Source organism: Acomys russatus, chromosome X (assembly GCF_903995435.1).
Source record: "Acomys russatus chromosome X, mAcoRus1.1, whole genome shotgun sequence".
Classification (NCBI taxonomy): Eukaryota; Metazoa; Chordata; class Mammalia; order Rodentia; family Muridae; genus Acomys; species Acomys russatus.
Window position 1 is genome coordinate 37846110 of NC_067169.1, and position 18500 is coordinate 37864609.

Below are 18500 nucleotides of genomic sequence, written 5' to 3' on the forward strand. Positions count from 1 at the left end.
TGGTGCCTCACATTTGACCATGTCCCCTGGAGGGGGAGACCTGGTGGCACTCAGAGGAAGGATAGCAAGTAGCCAAGAAGAGACTTGATACCCTATGAGAATATATAGGGGGACGTAATCCCCCTCAGGAACAGTCATAGGGGAGGGGAATAATGGGAAAATGTGGGGGGGGGGAGGAATGGGAGGATACAAGGGATGGGATAAACATTGAGATGTAACAAGAATAAATTAATAAAAAAAAAATTTAAAAAATAAAAAAAAAAAAATATTAAGTTGGTTTTTAATATCCAAATACCATCTTATTAAAAGTGGGGTGTGTGGTGTTATAGAGACTTAAAATTCCACTCAAAATAGCAGTAACATAAAGATAAGCTAATTGCCTCAAATGAAAGATAGTGAAATACAACCAGAAGAATAAATAATGTTACACATTTTTATTATGATTAAGTTAAAATTTGAGAATGTTGTGTAGAATTGATGCATAATAAAGTATTGTATTTAGCTTTATTTGAACATATATTTGACCTGTTTGTTAAGGCATTGAAAATATTAGGAACAGAATCATTTTTCGGTAACAGATTCATATGTAAGCTGTTTACACATTATAGTACTTGAGTGTTAAAACCTATACCCACAGAATCATTTTATTGACACTATCACATTTCCTATCAAAATATTCTAATATTATATATAGATATGTGTATATATCATACATATAAAATATATATACTAGAGAGATGGTTCAGTGGTTAAAATCCAGGACCCACATTTCATTCCCACTATCCACATGGTGGTTCGAAAACAGGTATAACGTGAGCTCCAGGAATAAGGCACTCTCTTGTGACTTCCTTGGGTACCAGGCATATATAAATTATCATATGATTTTAGTGCATTAAAATTCCCATACACATAAAAAGTAAAAATTTCAAAAAGTATGTGTATGTGTGTGTGTGAATTTCAAGTAATATATACATCAAGAGTTGTATACAATTGTAGATTGAAATTTTCACATTACAGTCTCTCTAAAGGGCTGTGCTCTGCTTATTATTCAGAGTTAAGATAGAGGTTTAAAGCTTAACTTGTGCATGAACTGCTTCTAAATTCATGCAGCTGTTGTATTAGTCTCAATGTAGTTGTTGAATTGAAATCTTCAGGTTCTTTTGTCTGAAAGCTATCATATGTTCCTTACAGTACAAGGCATTGTGACCTAACAGCTTGCCTCAACTAAGAATTAGATAACTATGGCTAGAAAGACAAAATTTATAGCTTTAAGTATTCCTAATACACAAGTCACATGCCATCATCTTTGACATATTGTAATTTTTAGAATTAACATGCAAGTGTTAGGCCTCATTGACATATTTTATTTATTAGAATTAAGTTGCAAGTTCTTGATTACAGTGAGAATGTGCAAATACACAAGTCAGGGTAAACATAGTGACTAGATCCTTTGTTAGAATCCGTACACCTTAGATTTGTTCCTTTATATTGTTGCCTTTGGGACATGCAGATCATTTTCTAGGAGTCTCCCAGCTTATATTTTTTATTGTTACAAAAAACTATTTTTAGAATTATAGAAATGGTTGTTAAATCATCTATGTGTAGTAACAATAACTTATGAGATTAAATTTATGATTCTATGTTTTAAAAGAAGTGTCTGTTGTATGGGAAGCTAGGTTTTCAAAACCATTAATTCAAAATGACTTGCAGTGGTTTCTGTGAGCTTTTCCCGAGGAAGAGATGGTATGTGCTGAAACAACAGTGGCCTAAAAATATGGGTGAATTGAAATTGTATAGTCTTTATACAAATTTCTCCTGCTGACTCTAATTCTTGGATTTTAGTACATAGTGGTTTTCTTTTTTATAAAATAGATGCCCTTGAAATTCCAGCTATTTGTCTAGTGTATTATGTCAACTGCTTCCTAATGACAGTTAAGATCATCCTAAAAATCATTTTCCTGCTTTCATTTATGTTAAGAACTCAAAATAGATGATAGCAGATAAAATTATTACTGTATTCATGAAGAGCTCTGCCCTATAAATTAAATTTTATTACACAGAAATGTCAAAATATAACAAAGATATAGCTATAATTTTGCATATAATGTAATTTTAAGTAGGCATTTTCTTCCATAAATAGAGATTTATATTCACATAAGAACTGAGTATTCAAAGGAAAATTTTCAGACATGTATTTAAAGTAGTGAGGTTACCACTTCAGTGTGGGAGAAGATGAGGCAGTATTTACTGTGACAGTGATTCCCATATTTCATTTTTTTCAAATGATGGTTTCAGTAAATTTAGCATAGCTAGTTTCATAAAATTTTCTCTGAGGTAAAATTCAAGAGATTGACAAGAACAATTAATATTTATGCACTGTTCAGTAGTGTTTTGAGCAAAACGTTGCACAATATATCCAAGATCCCCATGCTGTTGAGTGTTGTCTACTAGGACAGCCATAGCCTAACATATGTGAGATAAGGATGTGCTCAACACAAAGCTAGATGTTTTATAGGACAGATGATATGTCTAAGAAGTAGAGTGATTGCCTAGCAATACATGAGGCCTTGGGTTCCAACTCTAGCATGGGTATAGTGAAAGAAGGCAAATTGGCAACCCTTAGTATGAAAGTAATAAAATAAAATATCTGTCGATACTGTTAGAAAGCTTTATTAAAATTATGTTTACATATTTTCCTTTTTGGATTTTTAAAATTTTATTTATTTATTCACTTTACATCCCAATTTCAGCTTCTTCTCTCCTCTCCTCCTGGTCCCATCCTCCCACACTCTTCCCCTTTTCTTCCATCCCCTTCTCCTCAGAAATGGGGACCACTGTACCAAACCACCATGGCACACCAAGTTGCATCAGGACTAAGAACATTGTCTTCCACTGAAGCCAGACAAGACATCCCAGGTAGAAGAAAGTGATGCACAAGCGGACAACAGACTCCATGTCAGAGACAGTTCCTGGTCCCTTTATTAGGGGATCCACATGAAGACCAAGCTGATTATCAGCTACATATGTGTAGAGGGTCTAGGAACAGTCCATACATGCCTTTAGATTGGTGATTCAGTCTCTGTAAGCCACCATGGGCCAAAGTTAGTTGACTGTGTTTGTGTTCTTGTTGAGTTTTTGTCCCCTCCCTGTTTTTTTACCCTTCCCCCTGTCTTCTACAAGACTCTCTTAGTTCCATGTAATGTTTGGCTATGGGTCTCAGCATCTGTTTCAATCAGCTTCTGGATGGAGCCTCCAGAGGACAGTTATGCTAGGCTCCTCTCAGCAAACATAGCATAGTATCACTAATTGTGTCAGATGTTGGATCTCCCCAATATGGTGCGGCTTAAATTGAGCCAGCCATTGGTTGGCCGTTCTCTCAATTTCTGCTCCAGAGTAAATTTTGGGTTGAGGATTTTGTGGGTGGGCAGGTGCCCGCCTCCTTCCACTGTAAGTCTTACAAGGCTAGGAGGTAGCCACCTCTGTCTTCCTGTCCTCCACTGCTAGGAGTCTCAGGTAGAGACAGTCACTCCCATATCCTCTCAGGAGCCTACCCTGTTGCAGGTCTCCAACTTGCTCCAAGGTACCTTCCCATGATTTTACCTTCTCTCTCACAGTCCTCTCACCTTCTACCCTGCTCTCCTTGTACCTGATCTCCACCATCATTCCCCTCCCCACACCCACTCCCAGGCAGTTTTCTCTCTTTACCAACTTTCATTGCCTATTATATTTCCCTTTAGAATGAGATCCAAGCATCTTCACTTGGATCCTCTTTGTTACTTAGCTTCTTTGGGTCTGTGGATTGTACTATGGATATCCTGCACTGTATGGCTAATATCCACTTATAAGTGAGCACATACCATGTGTGTCTTTCTAAGTCTGGGTTACTTCACTCAGGATGATATTTTCTAGTTCCATCTACTTGCCTGCAAATTTCATTATTTTCTTGTTTTTGTAGCTGAGTAATATTCCATTGTCTAAATCTACTACACTTTCTCTATCCATTCTTCAGTTAAGGGACATTTGGGTTGTTTCCCATTTCCTACAAATAAAGCTGCTATGAACATAGTTGAGAAAATGTTCTGTGGTATGGTGGAGCATCTTTAAGGTATATGCCCAGAATGGTATGGCTGGGTTTTGAGGTAGAATTATTCTCAATTTTCTGAGAAATCCCAGATTGATTTCCACAGTGGTTATACAAGTTTATGCTCCCACAAGCAATGGGAAAATGTTCCCTTTGCGCCACATCCTCACCAGCATGTGCTGTCACTTGAGTGTTCAATCTTAGCCATTCTGCTGTGTGTAAGATGGAATCTCAGTGTTGTTTTGATTTGCATTTTCCTGATGACCAAAGATGTTGAGCATTTCTTTAAGTGCTTCTCTCCATTAGAGATTCCTCTATTGAGAATTCACTTTTCAGCTTGTACCTTGTTTTTAAAATTGGATTATGAGGTTTTTTTTCTGTTTGATTTTTTGAGTTCTTTAGGTTTACACAAAATGCCTGAGGACAGATAATTATTTTTTAAAAATACTACGGCAGAGCAAAACTGATTGTATCACACTAATATATGAGGTCTTGCATAGTCACTATTCCATTCTGAAGTCAGATTTTAAATAATCAAGAAAAAAGGCAAAATTACTAGAAGAAAGATTATAAATATATATTTTGGTAGGACTGCTCCCAAAATAAGTAAGGGGATTATTTAAACATGGAAATGTATGTTTGTACAGAGGCTTTAAAATCTTTAAGTACCAGGTGAAAGAATACTGAATCTGTATCTTCTAGCTGAAAGCAATGACTTTCATTGATAATTGTTAAACACAACTCTGTCAAATTAAAATAATACACTCAACTGCTTCTATCATAGGTCCATCAGAAGTACTTAAGTGGCCTCCATTGTTCCACATACCTTGATTTTTGTTTATTTTGTAGTGTTGGGCATGGTATGTAGGACTTACACATGTTAGACAAGTGGACTACCACTAGGCTATGCATCTCCAGCCCATTGATATTTTCTGAAGGAAAACTTTGGCTCTGCCAAGTATGTTCTATGTAACCCTGGAACAATGCACTAGAAGTTCTATAACACAGTGGGTAATTTGATTTTTTTCTGTATTCACATACAAAAACAGCCCTGGTAAATTCATCTTCAAAAGAGAGACTCTCATTCAAGAAATGAGTTTTGTTTTAGAACGTTGAATCTGGAGACAATTCCAGGATTGATATAATTCTAATGATGAGTAGAGGCATACACACCAGTTTAAGATTATATTTTTCTAACAGCTCAGGTGGTAATGGCCTAAAGAAGCCCTCAGCTAAAGGGGACTGCAAATTTGGAATGGTAGATGTCAGTTCCACTATAATGCCAAAGAAAATAAGACTCTGGAATGAATATAACACAAGATTAAAAGAGCTACAAAGTATAGATACTGTGAAAATTATGGGTTCTATTCTACAAAAGAGTATATGGCCTTGCAGAGTTATTCTATGCCACAGAGATCAGATAGCTTATACGTGGTAAATCACATGATTAAATCAAGGCCTTCCAACCCTTAATTTATTTGTTTTACTATGCTACACTTGACTCCTGTTTTAGACTTAGTAAATTTAATGGAAACCCAATTGAAATTAGGGACAAAATGGTAACACAGAAAGAGGGCAATTTCCTTACTACTAATGGACATTGTAATCTGTGTGGACATCAGAGATATTCTAAGTGCTATAATGTAAGTATATGTTTCCAAATCTTAACTGTATAAATCAGATTTTGCTGTTAGAACTCTTTTGCACTCAGGCAACATAACATAAATGCCATCAGAAAGGCTTGACCCAGCATCTGATGGAAAAAGATGCAGAGACCCATAGCCAAACAATGGGTCGAGCTTGAGAAGTCTTGTAGAAAAGGTGGAGGAAGGATTGACAGAGCCAGATGGGGTCAAAGACAGTACAAGAAAAACTACAAAATGGGACTCCTGAAACAGGAGCAGCGGCTGTCTCTGACTCTGTTGCTTGCCTTTCTCCTAATTGGCTGCCTTGTCTGGCCTCAATAGAAGAAGATGTGCCTAATCTTACTGGAACTCTATATGCCAGGGCTGGTTGATATCCATGAAGGCCTTCCCTTTCCTGAGGAGAAGGGAAAGAAGGGTGGATATAGAACAGGGGCAAAATGGAAAGGAGAGACTGGGAGGAGACAAGGGAGAGGAAGTTGTGTTCAGGATGTAAAGTAAGTAAATAACTTAATAATAACAAAAGACTGTTGCAGACTTACTTAATGAGGTTTGCTGCCTTGGGGCTTGGAGATACATATTAAAATAAAAGCCCTGCCCACTTGAGCTGCTTTGTGATCTGCTTAGGAATGTTTTGGTTAAGAAATTAAGCTTTAACTCTATAAAATGTTTATCATCATATTTCAAAGACATTCAAATTACTTGATAAGCATTCTAGCTTTCTAATTCCCAGAGAAAATAAAATCAGAACCCAGTATCACAGTAAAGAACTCTATGTACCCTTGATTTTTATGTTATTATTTCAATTTTATCATATAGATGTTCATCACTTGGTTATAATGGACTTCACTTTATTTCAATCTTACTGATGAGATTTCTCAGTCCCAAACGTCGATAGTATCCTGCTGATTTTAGTTATTCTAATATAAAGGTGTGTAAAATGAATATGACCAAAAGAGGTTTAAAAAGTCTCTGTTTTTCAAAAGGCTAGTTTATCAATTGAAGCAGAAAATTTTATTCAGTTCACTGGGTTTATGCACTGTTTAGTCTTCTCCAACAATTTAGAAATGTATTTTATAGAACTGAGATTATTATTAACCCTGTGCTAAGCAGCTAAAATAATGTACCAATGCCAAGGTCATATACTCAAAGTTTAGAACAATATGCTGCAAACCAATGGAAATTTATGAATGAAGTCCACATTGTGTTCTGACTTAGTCCCATTTCCTAATTTTTATTTCTTACCTAATAGTATCTTTCTTTTTACTTTACCTTTGTCAGTGTTTCATGCATATTCATTGCCTGAAAGAAATTAAGCAGGCATTATTCTAAAGTCAATATTGAGTCTGCTAATGAAAATGGTTTAAGTTAATTAACTAAATGGCAACCCTCACTGAACTTTTTCAAAGCTATTTCCCCTCATGATGTGTTTTTCTGAAGAAATGATGCATAAAAATTAAGCTCCTGTTATTCTCTATTTTATATCAGTTTTGAAATTGTTACTTTATATATATTGTCTCATGACTAATTATGACATTAGGTAAAAAGTAAACATATGAGTTATTTAAGCTATTGTTCTTTATGCAAGAAAAAATGTAAATATTCTCTCAGAGATTCAGTAAATTACTTTTAAATAGTATATGTGGGACACAAATAAACTAATAATTTTAATGTAAAAGTTAATATTTAATCACAAAAATATACTACTTTTGAAACTATGGAAATAACCAGATCTTAAAAAGAAGGCATGGGGCCAGTATGATGTTTCAGTGGGCAAAAGCATTAGCTATGGAAGCCTAGAAACCTAAGGTTGAATCCCAGATCTCATGGTGGTAGGAGAAATTCAACTCTGAAAGCTGTACTCTAACTTCCATGTATGCACCAATGCAAATGCTTGCACATTCCTGCCCACACATGCACACACTAATAAATATAAAAGAACCAGGGAAAAACACATGTTAGCAATTCCTATACCAGCATAGTTACTTTAAGGTAGTAACTAAAATAGGTTTTCATACTTGACCACTTATAAAGAATGAGGAGATATACACCCATCTTTAATAGCTTTTTTAAGTCAGAGAGTATATGTTAAAAAATAAGTATGAACAGGCATGGTGACTTACAGATATAAAGAGGAGGGTGACAAATGAAGAATTATTTGAAAAACTGCCAGGAGACAATATATCACATAACTGCTAAAATTAGAATATTTCTGAGATAGTGCCAGATAGATTTCCAAAGCGGCTGTACTAGTTTGCATTCACATCAGCAATGAAGGAGTGTTCCTCTTTCTCCACATACTCACCAGCATGTGGTGTCGCTTGAGTTTTTGATCTTAGCCATTCTGATGGGTGTAAGATGGAATCTCAGAGTTGTTTTGATTTGCATTTCCCTGATGACTAAGAAGGTGGAGCATTTCTTTAAGTGTTTCTCAGCCATTTGATATTCCTCTGTTGAGAATTCTCTTTCTTCAATTCTTATAATTCTTATATTTTTCTTTTCATAGTGTCCTTGATTTCTTAGATGTTTTGTGTTGGGAATTTTTCAGCTTTAATATTTTCTTTGATGGATGCATCAGTTTCTTCCATTGTGTTTTCTACAACTGAGATTCTTCCTCGGTCACTTGTGTTCTGTTAGGAATGCTTACCCCTGCATTTCCTGTGTTCTTCCCTAAATTCTCCCTCTCCAGGATTTCCTTAGTCTGTGCTTTCTTTATTATTTCCATTTCCATCTTAAGGTCTTAAACTGATTTATTGAGTTCCTTCATCTGTTTGTTTATACTTTCCTCTTTTTCTTTATATTATTTGTTTAATTCCTTTCCCTGTTTGTTTGTGTTTTCTGGATTCTAACTTTGATTTATTTATTTCCTCTCTAAAGGCCTAGAACTGTTTGTTTGTACCTTGTTTTTCTCTAAGGATTTTCTTCATTTCTTCCATTATCACTTTAATAAGTATGATTTAATTCATTTTTGTGCATGTGTTTCAGTTGTGTTAGGAGATCCAAGGCTGCTTGCCATAGGATAATGGGTTCTGAAAATACCACATTGTTCTGGTTTTTGATAATTGTATTTTTATGCAGGCCTTTAGCCATCTGGTTGTCTATAGTGTTGGCTATAGATCCTGTTGCCCACTAGTGTTCTCTGGGGATCTATGGCAAGAAGCTAGATGTTCCAAAAGGTGCCCTCCTCAGATTGTTGGGAATGATCTCAGATTAGCGGAAGGTTCTCACAAACTTGCTGGAGAATCTCCTCAGCTCTCTGGTCGTGGGGGACCAAATAATTCCTCAGGAGTCCAGGAACCCTTCTCTCAAAAAGGGAAATCCTGAAGTTGACTGCCTTGCTTTCTTGCTCCAAGGTTAATGAGGTCCCACTTCCCAGCTACTGTCCTCAGTCAGTGTGCTCAGCCACTGTGCTCACTGTGTTGGGGAGCTCTGTTTTCTCTGCCTGATTAGGTATCAGAAAGTATCCATTCTTCCACAGGAAGGGCTGAGACTGTTGTACCCTCAAAGTCTCCACAGCCTGGCAGTGAATGTGGGCACATGAGATAGGAGATGTATGTCCCTTTCCAGGAAGGTAACTACTTCATGAGAGGGTCTGAGGTTGGGGCCACAAGATGCAGTACCCGGAAAGTCTTTGCTGCATGGCAGTGGTAGTGGGCACCTGAGCTACATGTCCTGGTCCCAGAAGGTAATCACTTCATTAGATTGACTGAGGTTGAGACCCACAAGCTGTGGTATCTGGTAACTGGACAGTCTCTGTTCAATGACAATATATGCCCACAACGGGCTGCCCAGGTTACCGAAGGCCTGAAGCTGAGGCCAAGACAGTGGAAGCCCGGGAGTTTTTCCAGGGTTTAGCCTGGTAACATGGGGTTGGACCCAGGAGTTTCCCATACTGTGGGGTTTTGTGGTTCACCGCAGGCCTGTTAATTGTGCTGCTCTCACTGCTGCCCTGTTGTTCAGTTATGGTGCATACTCAGTGCCACCATCTTGGATCCTATCTTTGGTAACTTTTAAATCCTTAATTTTTCACAAAAGCATCAGTTATATTTAAATATGAAATTAATTCCAAAAGCTCGTGTGTTACAGTCCTGATAGCTCTCTACTTGGTGTATATTCTGGAAATTTCAAGAGATAGGACCTACATGAAGTAAGTAGGAAATTGAGATTCCCTGACCCCTCCCACTCCTCCCTTGAGTAGAACTTTTAAAACTGACAATGTATAATAACATAATGCATATCCCCCTTTTTCTTTCCAATGTATACTGTTTTATATAAAGGTAAGATTATTTTTAACTCCTATCATTTGAAAAGCTATTTTTAAATGACACCTCACAAAATAACTGAATATTAAGTTGTAATACTTTATTAACCTTGTTTTATGTAAAAATACAAAGACAATGGTTTAATTTTCTTTGAGTTTTGATTAAACATTAAACTAAATGTATAAGAAAACAGGAATATTTCCCCAGAAACCTAAGGATCATTTGTCTGTATTACCTAGGCTGTAGTGGTGACTCTCTTTGTAAAAGCAAAGACTTTTATTGTAGAATGTCAAAGTATGAGCATAGTTGGGGAAGGAGAAAGACAAATATGGGGTTAATTTTTATGAAAACATTCTACATAGTTTGTATTTGCCATATAAACTTACATTTGAACATCTTTATGAGTTTTATTGTCCCTAGAGTTTAAACAGTATGTGATCAAAATCATGCTGTGTAGTAAAAAAGTGTGTGGGTAGGTGCATAGTTAGGTGAGTGTAAATCCCTATCCCATAAGATGTATTTTAGAAGATAAATGAGAGCTATTGAAGTTTGGGCAAATCAATTTCACCAATTCACTTAACGTTGCTAATGCCTCCGGGAATAGTTATAGCACTTGTTACCTAACGTTAGAGTAAGTTTGAATAAAGGTGAACAATCAAAAACTATTTTCTATGTGCTATGTGCATTATTAAGAATTTTTAAGGTATGAAGTTAGTTGCTTAGGCTGCAAACCAACAAATTAATGAACAAGAATACTGCTCATGAACACCAAGTTTTAATGAAAAGCCAATATGGGTTTAGAGTGGTAATAAGGGCATTGTACTCCAGGGACTAGAAAACTCTTTATTGTACATCAAATTTTACTGACTTTGAAATCTTGCTGCAAATGCTCATTTACCACATTTTGTATTATGTATTTGAGGTCTTTGGCAACAATTAAAAAATCCATGTTTAGTAATTCAGTGATTGTACAGTAAAACAGATACATACTGTGATTAATTAACAAAGTTAAATGTTATTTTCACCTAGAACTAGAAGTTATATATCAATAAAATGTCTATAAACATTATGAATAAAATGCACACACTTTAATAATGAAATCCACTTATGTTAAAATTAAAATCCCAAGAGATATACCATTGAGGGCTGACTATAGAATTTTACACACATTTTCAAAAGCCCAGTACTTTTCATTTCTACATCCACTACTGTTTTGACAAAATGTGCAAAGAAATGGAATATAAATGACCTCATAGTGAAGGATAGCTTACCGTGAAACCTGTTGTAACCTCGAAAACTGTACCTTACAATGTATTTTTCCTATATCTAGTTCTAAATTGGCTTTAATTGATTGTTTTGTTTTGCTTTACTTTGTTTTATTGTATATGAGTACATGTTTGTGTGTCGATGCAGATGCATTTTCTCTGAGGCCAGATGTCATCATCATGTATTATTCTTCACTGAGACAAAGCCCGGAGCTTGCAAATTATGCTTGGCTGATCAGGCCTTATGGCTCTACCTGTCCCTGCCTCTTTCTAGAATTACAAGAACACCCCTACCAAAATCAATTCTCTTTCCAGAATGGTAAACAATCCTATGCTGACGTGGCGTGCTAACTAAAATCATCTAAAGAGGAGGAAATATCAACTAATAAAATGTCTCCATAAGATAGGGCTGTATAGGACACTATAGGTAGGCATTCTTTTCATTAGAGATTGATGTGCTTGGACCCAGACTGTTGTGGATGGTGACACCCCTGATCAGATGATCCTGACCTCTATGAAAAAGCAGATTGAGAAAACCAAAGAGAAAGCCTGTAAACAACACTCCTCCAATACCTCTGCCTCAGCTCCTACCTCCAGGTTTTTGCCCTGCTTGAATTCCTGTCTTGAATTCCTTCACTGATAAACAGGGGTATGGAAGAGAAACTTTCTCTTACTTGGTCACAGTGTTTCATTACGGCAATAGTAACTCTGACTAACACATGTAGCAAGCACTGTTCTCACTGAGTTCTCTCCTCAGCTCCTCCTTTAATTTAATGAGCATGTAACTTATGTGAGTCTAAGTGAATTATTGAAATATTACATATTATTTTCATTTTCAACAAAAGATAATGGTCTGGGTGAATTATTTCATTTACAGTACTAAATTTTGAAAGTTTTATTTAGTATTGAGAGACAGTATTCCTAAAATGCCTTTAGAATATATTCCTGGTACATTTATTCTTATTTAGAATGGAGAGGTTTTAATGTGAGAGGTTAAATATAACCATGTGACCATGTAATTGCTCAGCAATTGATATATTTATAGGTAGTATATAAGATAATTGTTGGAACAAACATTGTTTTTAAAGTAAATATCCAATAAACTGATTACACAGACAATGTTAGAATGTATACTGTGTCCAGCATGAGAAGTCAAGACACCAATGGAACTGAAAGAAAACATGCCACAAATTCAGCACATTTTCTTTAGTATGATATACTGATCATATCATACTGTTGCACACCTCTTTTCATCAAATCAGGTTTCATCAGTCCAGGTGCCAGGACAAACAGTCCAGTTGTTTTAAGGAATCTAGGCTTCAAAATGTAATGTGAGCACACAAACAATTATATATAAGTTTTGCTTTTTTTTATTTGAATTTTCTTTTTTTGTAACAGATAGATAAAATTATACAAACTTATTTGGTAGCATGTGATGCTTTGATATATGCATACACTGTGCAACATTTAAATGCAACTAAACACTTTCATCTTTTCAATTTTTTTCATGTATCTCTATGGTAAAGTGTTTAAAAATCCTTCCTTCTAGCCCTCTGAAAAATGTACTAAAGTTTTAGTCATCATTCATTAAATTATAATGCCTTACTCTTAGTGTAATATAGTAGCTGTTAATTAACCTCTCCCCATTCCTTTATAGGTGATATTATACAGTACTTGATTTTCTTTACCTTTTTTCATCGGCCATTTTCATCATATGTCTTAAGTTTTTCTTCAAAAATGGAAGGTTTTTTCCTCTAATAGTAAAATGCTATACAGTCAAAATATACAAATGTCCATCTCTAGACAATTCTGATCAGACAGCTTATCCTTAGTGAAGTTCAGGCAAGTGCAAAACCCTATCTTTAAAAGGAAAATAAGTAAGAAAGGATGGGTTGTACCCAAAAGGTCATCCTCTTGTCTACACACACACACACACACACACACACACACACACACACACACACACACACACTGTTGGAGAGAAAGAGAGGTGGGAGGAGGGAGGGATAGAGAGAGGGAAAAGGACGGGGAGGGAGAAGGAGAGAGATAAATCCACTTGTTCCACATCAAGAGTCTGCATTTTTTAAACCTGAGCCCTTTTACATTTAACATATTGTTCTTTAAGTTGTAATTTTCTGATGATTAGTACAATTCTTATAGCTGTTTTCTATTAAGTTATAGTACAAACCTATAGAACATTGAAATTATTTTTCTTTATATATGTAAAATGATTTTAATTCAATGCCTTTATTGAATATTCCTACATGATCTTTTACTTGTTTGAAAAATTTTGTTTTCTTTTTTAATATATTTTATTAATTTATTCATATTACATCTCAATTCTTATTCCATCCCTTGTATCCTCCCATTCCTCCTTCCCTCCCGTTTTCCCCTTACTCCCTTCCCCTATGACAGTTGAGTAGAGAATGGGGTATGACTTTTACACGAACTCTGGTGCCTCACATTTGACCATGTCCCCTGGAGGGGTTGACCTGGTGGTACTCAGAGGAAGGATAGCAGACTACCAAGAAGAGACTTGATACTTGATACTTGTTGCCTTAACTGTATTTTTGATGAGTAAAATTTGCTTTATCTATCCTATCTTATTTATCTGCTTTCTTAATTGTACTTCTGAGGAGTAAAATTTGCTTTATCTATCTTACCCTTTATGACTAATGACTTTTTAAATCTTATTCAATCATCATATTTAACTACCCCGTACCCTGGCCCTACATGATGCCCCAATGTACAAATCAATATGCCCCAACTCTTGCCTTCTTGAGGAATTCACATAGCCTGGCAACCAGGTTAAACTTCCTCTTCCTTTATAAGGCCATGTCTGGCAGGACCTGGAATTTCTCCTCATACAAATATGGCATTCTAGGAACCCTGGTCCCAGCCAATGATGTACACTCACCCCAAGATTCCCTACTCACCCTCCAAAAGTTTTAATAGCTTTTGCTTCCTCAAATTAAATGATCTGTCTCACTGAATCTGTCTCTTGAGAAGTCTATTTGTCACATACTCATCACCAACTGTGGTTTCATTCCCTTCTTCCTTCCCTTCACAGGATACATCATGAAACATTACTGATTTACTGTGTAATACCACATTTTTATTACAAGAAAGGTATTAAAATATAAAGTGTTGCCATTACAAGTAGATACTATTCTTTTATATTAGTCTTAATTTTTGATATTCTGAAGAAAATAACTTTACTATTATTCACCCTGGGCTTCTGTTTACAAAGGAATTTGAGCAACTGTTGTTAATATGTAACAGTTTTATTATGTTTTCTCATCATGCAGAGAGGTATTCTAAGCAATTTTTAAAGATGACTTTATTTAGTTTTTAGATTAACATTGTGTGTGCATTATGCACTGGAAGTTGGGGGAAACTGGCCTAAAATCTTAACCAATATTTAAATTTAAGTACTCAATATTATATCAGACAATCTGTAATCTGTTAGATCAGACAATAATTAACGTTGTAACATATCACTTCCAAAGGTATTTGGCATCTGACAAGTCCAATGTTATCTAGAGACTTGATACCCTATGAGCATATACAGGGGGAGGTAATCCCCCTCAGGAACAGTCATAGAGGAGGGGAATAATGGGAAAATGGGAGGGAGGGAAGAATGGGAGGATACAAGGGATGGGATAAACACTGAGATGTAACAAGAATAAATTAATTTAAAAAATTTAAAAAAATAAATAAAATTTAGATGATAACAGCAGTGATATGATGGGGTCCTGGGACATTATAAGAAAGCAATAAATTGAAACTCCAAACCATGATGCTTACTATACACTAATGCATTCATAAAATAACTATCAAGCCATTCTGTTAGCCCCCTCTCATCCAAATGTCATATAACTTTTCAATCTGTTAATCAATGTCTCCTTCACATATTTATACTAGGCCTCACAAGCTATAGCTCATAAAAATAATCTTACCAATTTTCCTTCTACATAAATTATTTCTTTACATAATTTTCATTAAATGCAAATAAAAGAAAATACTGTAGAAGTTATTGCCATACCAACAAAAATATAATTTAATAGTATAAATCATACTTATTTGAGGAGGACTTAGTTATATACCTAGTACTAATGCTCAGTAATTTGGTGCATGTCATTGTAATACTGCATAGGATCTATACTTGGCATACACATTTAGTAAATGAGAAGTTATATGAAGAATATTATCCTTGACTTCAATCAGTTGTAATGTACATCTGTGTAAGTGTGAGTGAGTTATTTTGTGTGGGGGGTTTGTGTGTGTGTGTGTGTGTGTGTGTGTGTGTGTGTGTGTGTGTGTGTGTGTGTGTGTTTTAGTACAGGGTCTCATTCTGTGGCCCTAGATAAATTTGAGCTTACCCTGTATTGCAGATGATCCTCCTACTCATAGCAATTCACATACCTCAGCCATGTATATGTTAGTATTACACATGTGAGGCACAACACCTGGCTTATGTGTATATTGTGCATTTATATAAAAGGTATTAGTGTCTATAAAATATATAATATTTTGTGTACTTCACAATGATTTCTGATATGTTGCTTACACATGAGCATTGCATATGTGTAACTTGTAACATCTTGTTAAATAGACTAGCGAATTACTATAACATCTCCTTTTGAATATTTTTTGTCATTTTTAATGTATACCACTATAATTGTTTATCTTTTATTTTTTCTTGTTAAGGTCTCCAGAGCTTTACCTGAAAAACAAGGAGAACTTGAATTTTACTTAAAAGATTTTAGACAGCTTGAAGAGCAGCTAAATCACCTGCTTCTGTGGCTCTCTCCTATTAGGAACCAGTTGGAAATTTATAGCCAATCAAGTCAACCTGTACCATTAGGACTGAAGGTGGGTGCCTCTAGCTTTATCTATCTATCTATATATATATATATATATATATATATATATATATAATATATATATATATATATATATATATATATATATATCTACCTATCTATTCTTTCTATCTCTCTCTATCTATTTATTTTTATTTTTTTTTTTTTTTTTTTTTTTTTTTTTTAAATTTTTTTTTTTTATTAATTTATTCTTGTTACATCTCAATGTTTATCCCATCCCTTGTATCCTCCCATTCCTCCCCCCCTCATTTTCCCATTATTCCCCTCCCCTATGACTGTTCCTGAGGGGGATTACGTCCCCCTATATATTCTCATAGGGTATCAAGTCTCTTCTTGGCTACTTGCTGTCCTTCCTCTGAGTGCCACCAGGTCTCCCCTCCAGGGGACATGGTCAAATGTGAGGCACCAGAGTATGTGAGAAAGTCGTATCACACTCTCCACTCAACTGTGGAGAATATTCTGACCATTGGCTAGATCTGGAAGGGGTTTAAAGTTTACCTCCTGTATTGTCCTTGGCTGGTGCCTTAGTTTGAGCGGGACCCCTGGGCCCAAATCTGCCTATCATATTGTTCTACTTGTAGATTTCTAGGACCCTCTGGATCCTTTTATTTTGCTGTTCTCCCATGCGTCTCTCATTTAGAGTCCCAATAGGATGCCTTCCCCTCTGTCCTAGTTTCCTGGTAAGTGAAGGCTTTCGTGGGACATGCCCCTTGGGCTAGTATGCAGATATAAGTGAGTATATACCATTTGATTCTTTCTGCTTCTGGGTTAACTCACTCATTATGATCATTTCTAGCTCAATCCATTTATCCACAAATTTCGGGAATTCCTTGTTTTTAATAGCTGAGTAGTATTCCATAGTGTATATGTACCACAGTTTCTTTATCCACTCTTCTACTGAGGGACACTTAGGCTGTTTCCATGTTCTGGCTATTATGAATAAGGCTGCTATGAACATGGTTGAGCAAATTTTCTTGTTGTGTGCTGGAGCATCTTCTGGGTATATTCCAAGGAGTGGAATAGCTGGGTCTTGAGGAAGCCCTATTCCCATTTTTCTGAGATAGCACCAGATAGATTTCCAAAGTGGCTGTACTAGTTTGCATTCCCACCAGCAATGAAGGAGTGTTCCTCTCTCCCCACATCCTCGCCAGCATGTGGTGTCGCTTGAATTTTTGATCTTAGCCATTCTGATGGGTGTAAGATGGAATCTCAGAGTTGTTTTGATTTGCATTTCCCTGATGACTAAGGAGGTTGAGCATTTCTTTAAGTGTTTCTCAGCCATTTGATACTCCTCTGTTGAGAATTCTCTGTTTAGTTCCAAGCCCCATTTCTCAATTGGGTTATATCTATTTTTATTTCTGGTAGAATGGCTCAAAAACAGTATTGAGTGTGTCATTGGTTACTTTGAATCTCATCACTTCTTAAAAGAGGACAAGGAAAACATTCAATTCACAATAAATACAGCAATCTTTGAAATGGGGTTTACAGAGCAAAGATTGATATTGGGTATATGCCTAAATTCCAAATGAAAAAGTAGAAATTCTTTGCCTAGGTTAGTGTTTTAGTGTGTTAGTGTAAGCAACTGCGGTTAGAGAAGATTCTGGTAAAATGAACAGTGTTCTTCCTGAAAACAGGCCAGAGTGAGCAGACAGCAGCTGGATGCTAGAGTGTGAAAAATCTAATCTATTTAGAGGGTGATATGATTTATTGTTGATCCATAGTAAATTAATTTAGCAGGGTTTTCTTTTGCTTTGTTTGTCAGAAAACATAAAGATAGGGCTAAGGAAGTTGCAGGACCCTTACTAAATTTTAGTCAGGTAGAGATTTTTGTCAACATTAACATTAATGTCACTGTGATAATTATTACTTCCTTAGCATTTTATGCTTCTCTCAGACTTTGCTAGGCATGTCTTTATTAAACTGATCATTATAAATTCTTGTATCCTATTTGTTAATATGATTCCTTTTCAATCATTGCTATTTGATTTATTATAATTTATTCACATTACATCTTGACTGTTATCACCTCACAGTATCTTCCCATTACTGCCCTTCCTCCATCTTCTGCCATATTCCCCTCCACTAGATCATCACTGCTTTAATTGCATTTCAATAGGTATATATTTGTAGATGTCTCAATTAAACCTTATTCTTGTCTAAAATTCTTATAATAAATACTTGAGAAAGTTGTATTTAAGGGAAAGAATAAAAATCAAAGAGAGTTAGGAAGGTTTGTTGCATCTAAATTGAGTTATATTTGCAAAGTCCAATGTTTTCCTTTTGCCTTGCTTCCTCTTGATGTTTTTATCCACCACTCTTGATAGCTGTGCACTGAGAACACATGGTACTTCAGAAATTGCAGG

The 18500-nt window shown here is 35.7% G+C and overlaps 1 protein-coding gene across 10 annotated transcripts in view; it reads left to right on the forward strand.

Annotated features, from left to right (window-relative positions):
* The window catches only part of Dmd (dystrophin), a 2465896-nt gene that overhangs the window by 1685477 nt on the left and 761919 nt on the right, over positions 1-18500 (forward strand). For all 10 annotated transcript variants that reach the window (XM_051140917.1, XM_051140916.1, XM_051140911.1 and 7 more), the window contains one exon: positions 15962-16126. In XM_051140917.1, the coding sequence (XP_050996874.1) occupies positions 15962-16126 (165 nt within the window). The remainder of the gene's footprint in view (positions 1-15961; positions 16127-18500) is intronic.